This window comes from Oryzias latipes, chromosome 2 (assembly GCF_053564925.1).
Source record: "Oryzias latipes strain Hd-rR chromosome 2, Olatipes_Hd-rR_3.1".
Taxonomy (NCBI): Eukaryota; Metazoa; Chordata; class Actinopteri; order Beloniformes; family Adrianichthyidae; genus Oryzias; species Oryzias latipes.
This window is the reverse complement of record NC_136238.1, coordinates 19,425,305-19,433,256: the sequence shown is the minus strand read 5'-3', so window position 1 is coordinate 19,433,256 and position 7,952 is coordinate 19,425,305. Positions and strand designations below refer to the sequence as shown.

Here is a 7,952-nt window from a genome sequence, read left to right as displayed (position 1 = left end):
AGACAGCAAAAGCACAAAAGCACACGCTTAACGCGAGTTGTTTCCCACCTCCAGGAGCTCAAACATCTCCATAAAAATTAAAATCTTTACCTTCACCAGTTTCCATCTTAGAAGTGGAAAATTGTTTGTCAGATTCAGCTCTGAAACAAACAGAAACTTTAATACTTTGCTTCAGATTTCACATACACAAAAGTATTCAAGGTTTTTGGAGTCTTAACCCTTGTGCTATCCAAGGCACTTTAACATTGGGAGTTGGGTCATTTAGACCCACTAGACAGTGCTCTGAACCTTTTTTCTTCAATGATTTGTGATCTTCACTGGTTTCCATGGATTACATGAAATCTTTCCACCTTTATCCACCTTTGTCATGGTAGGGAGAACACGTCAATGTAAGGGTGGGGTCACCTAAGGTAGCACAAGGGTCAACAGTCATCATGCCCACATACATACACTTTTTGGCCTAAAGGGGGCACTGTTTCCCTTTTTTTGTCCCCCTTGGGTTCTGACTTTTTGCAGATTTTCGAAAGAAATTCTAAAGTTCTTCTTCAGACTTTTTGTCATGTTTTAAGGTCATTTCTAGCTTCTGAATATCTTCCTAAACTTCAGTTTGTTTTTCATAGTTTCGACTCTAAATCAGACCAAAACCAGAGAAAACAGCCCCTGGTTATTAGTTGAGTCTTAAAGACCCACTTAGAGGAAAATGTTGTTTTTGGTGATTTTAACATGTTCTTGTGGCATTTTTCTGATTTAAAAAAAAACAAAATTTAGCTTGAAACAGTGTTTCTAAGTATTTCTTTATTCAAATCGTTGTGAATCAACAGACAGGAAAAAAAGGCGCCATTGAAAAAAGATCGAAAATATGCTGGCAAATGTTGTTGCTCCTCTAATGTTAGGTTGGAGGTGTGAGGGGCTGTAAGATAGCAGTTGAGGGTGTAAGCAGATGGATGATGGGAAGTGGGGGTGGGCTTAGATTGCGCTAACATATCAAACCTCGACGCTGAAAACTTTCAAGGAGAAAAGGTTTTTGTATTTGGTAAGGAGCGATGAAGAGGATTTATTGAACGAAACTTTATTGCTTCAGAAAATAACATTTCACAATCAGCTTTGTTTTTATGAAAGACAAAAAGTACGAGTATAAAAATAAATGTCACATTTTCTCATTTAAAAAACACTTTTTCAATCCAACAAGCAACAGAGACAATAAGGCATTTGTTTTAAGTTATAAACTATAAAATGAGATCATTTTGAGTTGAATTAATAAAACGTATTCTTTTTAAACATGTTCTTGCAAAGTGTAAAACCCTGAGATGCTACATGTTGATTAATAGAACAAGAATGCTAAAAGAATTAGCATACAAATCTGCTAAATAAATCAACATTTCAAACTTCTTTGGCTCTATTCTGGCGTACTGTCAGGGCTGATTCTTCGTCTCCATTTTTTCAAATACTTTTCAAATGGTGCATCTAAACATTACATTGAGCGCAAAAGCAAAACAAATATATGTCAAAAGAAAGAAAAAGGTCTCCAGTTTTGTATGGCGTTTGTTGATCTGCGGCTCATTTCTTGGGCTTTTCTCCCCCTAGTGGCCAAACAGTAGCATTACATCTGTAACCTTAAAAGCCACACAGCAAAAACACAAACCCTGTATGCAGGAAAATGTTCCTTTAAATTCTTCTCTTCTTGTTCCACTACATGGTAAAAAAAAATGTGTAATCACTGAAACGTTTGGGCCTAAAATTGGTGCAAAACTTTGTTAATTCTGGGCGCAAAATAAAAATATTTATCTTTGAGGGGCAGACTTTAAGGTGTGTGTATAGATTTATAGATATTCTGTTTGAGGATGTCTTTTGCATGTAGGAAGAGAGTCTTGGGGTATATTCCTGAACAACAGAGTTGTTATATTTTACTATTTTTTTGTTAGAAAAATATTATATTTTTGAAAAATACAAAAAGAGCTACTATTAAAAAGTAAAAAGTGCACACATATAATTTTTTAACCAGTGCTCTAATGTTTGCAGGTTTTTACCACTGAAAGGAACCTTTTTTTTTTTTTAATGATGTGGCCATCTCTGTCAGGTTCTAAGAAAAGAACATTTTCTCTTCCTGCTCCTTTCTTCCTCTCTGAGCCGGTCTCTGATTCTTGTGCGTCCTTCTGCCCTTTTCACTCTGAGACTGGATTTCATCAGCTGGTCTTTGAACTCGATTGACACTTTAATTGTTTTTTTCCACACTAAAGACCAGGAAAGCTGACCCTCTTAATGGAACGGCTGGGTTTTTGCTTCTAGTGTACGTTTATCCCAGCTGTCTGTGAATGAATCCTTCAGAACTTGCTGAAGCCCTTCCCAGATCACGGGGTTGCTGGAGCCTATCCCAGCTCCCGTTGGGCAAAGACAGGGTACATCCGGAACAAGTCAGTCATCTGTTGCAGGGCTATTAACCTATTTGGATGATTGATAATCGAATTTCTGGAAATGGGAATGTTAGAATTTCTGGTTTATCTAGCAGTTTGGATGCAGCTAACAGCAAGAGGCGGTCTGTGAACCAGCCACTTTACCCTCTAATCCCGGACAACAAGAAATAAAACACGCCCTTTTGACTACTGTAACTCTGAGCGTTCGCACAATGAACGGATCTCTAACCGATTTTGGAGAATCAGTACGATAAATTCTTGCTCCTCTTCAGAATCCATTAGTTTATTGGGTGAACGGGTGAAGGGTTACGGTAGTTCAAAGATCGGCAACACTGGAGCTGAAGTGTTAAAGGGTTCAGGCTCAGATTGAGAGACTGTCACAGTCGGACCGAAATGCTATCGTCCTGATTGCCCAGCCGGGCAGGGCGCTTGCAGTCTTGGAACTGATGCCACAAATGGATGACAACTTGGAGAAACTTTCTACGCAGCTGGGAGGAAAACTGAATCAAGTTGTTCAGGATTTGGACCAAAAAGTGTCTCAAAGACTCAGTCAAGACTTCTGATCAAATCGAACAATCCTTGAGCGGAGTCCTTTACTGGCCAAAATGTCCAGACGACAGAGGGAGGTGTGGTTAGTGTGTGAAGGCGGTGTCCTTCTCTCCAGCATTCATACTCTTCGTACAATTCCAGAGCTGACGGCGCTTTGAGGTGTCCTGAAGTGATGTACTGGGGCACCGATACCACGCTCCCCATCAATATCTCACATCCTAGTTTTGTACTGTGCGTCTTTATACAAGTGGGATCTTTTTGTTCCTGCACCTATACTCTACTCCTTAAAAATAAGATGCAAGTTTCTTCTATTTCTTTGTACTCGTACTTGTTATGACTATAAAGTTAATCCGAGCAGAACACACATTTCGGTAAGTTGGTATCTTGGCACCATGGAGAAAACCAAGAAGTGTGGACTACAAGAACCTACAACTCTCACTGTCAGTTTTGCTTCTTGTGAGGCGCCGCCTGGAAATACTCCTCTGGAGAGACCATCTTTATTCCACCAAAGTAATCCAGCACCCAGACCTGAAACACAGCAGGTGAAGGCATCAGAGCCCCAAGAACCGACCGATGATGCTACGTACCCACCAGGCATGTGACGTTCAAAAACCAGCTAAATGGGCGTTCTTGAACGTTCTTTTAGCAGATGGTTCTGCTACCTGATACTAGCGTGTGTCCTCACAGTTAAAAAATGTCCAAGCGGTGGAAATCTCTTTTCTCCTTCATGATCAATTTACAATCGGTTGGTATTTCCGTGTTTTGAAAAGAATGCTACCCATATGTCCCAACCAAATCCAAGTCCCTGATTGGTCAAATGCTCAACTGGTTTAAATTTTGATGTCCGTTCAATGGCCACATGTTTTGTACGTAGAACTTGAAAAGGGTCTTTAAAACATGCACAGTGATTTACATAGACTTTTTCATTGGAAGCAATCACTAAAACACGTTTCCGAGCCCGGTGTGAACGTGGCATAACACCTGGACCGGGGTTCTGCTCGTACCTGTGTGATGTTGAACTTGGCGAAAAACCAGTCGTGGTCCTTTGGCCACTCCATCATCTCGGGGGGTCGACTGAACAGAGCCTTCTGGGCATAGTCTGCCTCGGTCCCGTTTACCTGGACAGAAGGGAGAGCGGGTCATTTGTGACCTGTCTTGGAGACTCGCTTGGGACGCACGGGTATGGGTACGTACCTGGATGACTGACCCAGACAGGATGATGTGAGCGCAGAGAGGACTCTGAGGGTCGAAGCCCAGCTGCTTGCAGTAATCAGTCTGAGCCAGGGACATGGACAGGGACGCCTGCGGGTTCACCTGCACAGGTGAGCATTGCACAGGTGAGTCCCTGCTCTGTAGCTGTGCTAATATACAAGTTTTAGTTTATCAAAACCTTTGAATTGTCACATTAAGAAAGGAAGCTCCTCATACGAAAAAGGTGTAAATATACAGTAAAAACTTGGATTGTAATTTTCATTTGAACATTGAGAGATTAAAAAGAAAAGAAAAAAAAGAATCACGAAATCAACTTTAAAGAATTGATGTAAATGTATTTGCGTTTCATTAAGGGGAAATAAGTATTTGAAACCTCTTACTGGAAAGATGGTGGCGAAACCCTTCTTATCAAGCACAGAGATCAGATGTTTCTTGTAGTTGAAGAGCAGGTTTCTACACATATCAGGAGGAATTTTGGTCCACTCTTCTTTAAAATGACTTCTAAATCATTCAGATTGCATTGTCACAAATCAGAGTTTCCACTCTCTCCAAAGGTTTTTGAAGATTGAAGTCCAGAGAGGCTGGACTACTCCATGACCTCAATGTGCTTCTTTTTCCAGCCATTCTTTGGCTGCCTTGGTTATATGTTTCGGGTCATGCATGACCCATTTTAAGCCTCCTGGCTTCAGGAAGGAGATTCCCACTCAGGATTTGATGCTACATGGTCCTGTCTATGCATCCCTGTGTAGACAAACACCTCCAAAGCATAATGGTTCCACCTCCATGCCTGACAGTGGGGACGGTGTTCTTTCGGGTAATAGGCACCATGTCTTTTCCTCCAAACACAACTCAATTTTGGTCTCATCTAACGCCAGCACTTTCTCCCAATCTCTCTAGATCATGAAGGTTTTCATTGACCAACTTCAGGCGGGTCTGCACTTTTGCCTCCATCAGCAGAGCTGCATTGCGAGCACTGAAAGATGTTATAAACCATTAGTGGTTCCTGTTCCCTTGCGTGTTGTTTTAGGCCGATTTCTCACCGTCCTCATGATCATGGAAACCTCTCCAGGTGAGATGTTTGGGTCCATTTTGGCACAGCTGCGGCAACAACGTCTTGCTGATTGTTTTGTAGTCAATTCTGTCTTTGTGCAGGTCTACAACCTTCTCCCTTAAATCCACTGAAAGCTCCTTAAGTCTTTCCCACGTCAGAGAGTTTGGAGCATTGACTGTATAAAGCTGCGAACGTTAGACATGAGATCACATACTTTTATTAAGTTGTATTTGATTGGCCAAATCGTATAAAAACAAATTGGATTATCAAGAACACATTAAAACATGTAGCAGAGCAGGAAAGGTTATTCTGACAAATGGTAACAGCTGTTTATTTCCCTAGAGATTTCTATGGGATATTGTCTTCTTGGAACCAGCGGGTACTTCCTGTTTGGAACGCTGGGGGGGGGGGGGGGGGTGAGTCACTCAGTCCAGTTTTCTTATACAGTCAATTATTCTGTGAAAAGCTGATTAGTTAGAATAGGTGTCTTCAATTCAAGTGCCAGATTGATTTAGGGGAGTTTAAAGGGTCTGTGTGAATCAGAACTCTAGTTGCCTTGGCAACATACATTCAAGCAACCATTTTTAATGAAAAGTTTACATCAATGCGTGTTAACCCGCTTTTCGGGCTTCCGTGTTAGAAACTTTCATATTTTTGCATAGCTAAGGCACGTTTCTACGACCGTTTTCAGGCTCAACATACAAATGTGCAGCCATTGAACGCGAGTCAAAAGTGAATCAATTGGATCTTTGACCAATTCCGATGTAGTGGTGACGTATGGATGGCGTCCCTTTTTCACTCACAGGAGTGCCAACCGTTAGGAAAATGATCGTGGATGAGAAATTATTAATTGCGATTTGTGCCCGGCCAGAATTCTACGACACTAATTTGTCTGGAGCAAACTGGAGATAAATTTGATAAATTTGTACCGCTTTGACGTTTTCGCACCAAAATTTAGGTACATGCCCCAACATCCGGTAGCAACTGTCCAGTGTGAACACCATTTGCTGAAAGCAGGTTTAAGAATGTGAGTCATATGCCCAGTGTGAACATACAGTAACATTAATGGTTACTAGGGGGTCAAATACTATTTCCCTCAATGAAAGGCAAATAAATAAAATAAAACCCAATTTGTATTTAAGTGGACATATGAACATATAAAGTCAGACTTTAGGTTTTAAACCAAGTTAGAAACCCGTGAGGGACCACTACAAAAAACACTGCTGTTCTTCCTTATCTGTATGAACAACAGCTCCCGCTGTCACAAGACCTCTGCACATTTTGCCGAGTCACTACAAGTAAATTCTACCTAGTCATGACTGAAGTCACGTGACAGTTCACGTGCTTGTGTAACCTTGTTTACCAAACCAACCCCCGACATGATATTCGTCCGCGCACTAGACAGTTACGACAACTACAAAGTCACCTGCAGGTCCTGCACGGAGACCTCCATGCTGGTCAGGTACAGGTAAGGCACCCCGGTGCTGCTGCCACGGGGTCCGTCGCTCACGGAGAACACGTTGGAGAACGGCTGTCCCATCACCGGCTTGTGAGTGGAGATGGTGGCCATGGACGCCCAGTCGCACTGGTGGGCAATGAAGCGGGCCACCCGGGCTACCTCCTGGTGCGGAGGGATCTGAAGGCTGCAGGCGAAGGACGCAGCGGCCCAGGACATCCCCACGAGGAGGAGCAGCGCCGGTCGGCCTGGAGCGGACATGGTCGGTGTCGAACGAAGGAAGAGTCAGTGGCGTCTGAAGTGAAAGGCGAGGGAACGGATATATATAACCGGAGAGTACTTCCTGTCCGAGAAGGGTTCTTCAAAATAAAAGCAGAAATGGAAATAGAAGCTGTCAAATAACAATTAGTTAGAAAAGTCAATTTGACTGTTAAACGAATTAATAGATGGATTGATATAAAATATAATAAAATTAAACCCTAAGACGTGCCTCTTAAGTTGCGAAATAAAATAAGAACTTAACTCAACAGTATGTCACTGCATGGGTCTTTTAGTCCATGCATTTTTGAGAGATGCATTAAAATGTATTTATTTTTTATTGAACCATGGAATTAAAATGAGACGAAAGGCTCCATAGTGCTAAATATAAAATAAATATTTGTCCCACAGTAAGGAAATTAAATTGCTTCAATGCAATTTCGAGTGGATTGTTTTTCTAAATAAAAGCAGAAGCGGGAACAGAAGCCATTGAGAATCACCTAGATTAACTCTGTTTTCCCCTTAAAAAATTAACATTTGTTAAGACAATAAGGCATTAGGCATGTCAAATTTAACTCAATGCAGTTTTAGAACAAAAATAGGAAGAGAAAATGCAGCAGTTTGATACTGTACAGCTCTTAAAAGACCAAGTTTTAAATAAGTCTCTTGCATGAATTCTTTATGGTGAAAAGAAAATAATTATAGGACAATAGATTGTTTATTTGTCCCCATATAGGGAAATACATTGCTGCACAGCTAAAATAGATTACAAAAAAACCCTCCAAAGTAAACATCCTTGTCGGAAATAAACATAAAATAATATAAAAAAATAGGTGTATGCAACTAAATCAGATTAAATTCGGTGGATTATTGGGTGGAGCAGTTTGTTTATGGATGTTTATAGGCGAGCTAGACATTAGCAGCGAAGAAACGTCTGTGAAATCTCTCCTTCATACATAGATGATGGATGGATCGGTCTGAAGCTGCTCTCCAGGGCCAGAGGCTGAGAATAGTG

At 41.3% G+C, this 7,952-nt stretch overlaps 1 protein-coding gene across 1 annotated transcript; it reads right to left on the bottom strand.

Annotated features, from left to right (window-relative positions):
* Positions 1–1,053: 1,053 nt before the first annotated feature.
* On the bottom strand, positions 1,054–7,025 carry creg1 (cellular repressor of E1A-stimulated genes 1). The gene is made up of 4 exons (XM_004066448.5): positions 6,650–7,025; positions 4,155–4,274; positions 3,965–4,078; positions 1,054–3,488 (listed from the first exon to the last, which is right to left on the bottom strand). Exons 1-4 carry the CDS (start codon positions 6,938–6,940, stop codon positions 3,402–3,404), a joined length of 612 nt encoding a protein of 203 aa, XP_004066496.1. The 5' UTR covers positions 6,941–7,025; the 3' UTR covers positions 1,054–3,401.
* Between the last annotated feature and the right edge of the window lie 927 nt (positions 7,026–7,952).

What these genes read in the sequence shown, in the direction of transcription:
- creg1 (XM_004066448.5), bottom strand. Translation starts at nt 6,940, where the DNA reads ATGTCCGCTCCAGGCCGACCGGCGCTGCTCCTCCTCGTGGGGATGTCC. An exon ending in TCTCCGTGCAGGACCTGCAG is followed by an intron (nt 4,275 to 6,649) that starts GTGACTTTGTAG and finishes TCACCTGTGCAG; the next exon opens with GTGAACCCGCAGGCGTCCCT. An exon ending in TGTCTGGGTCAGTCATCCAG is followed by an intron (nt 4,079 to 4,154) that starts GTACGTACCCAT and finishes CCTTCTGTCCAG; the next exon opens with GTAAACGGGACCGAGGCAGA.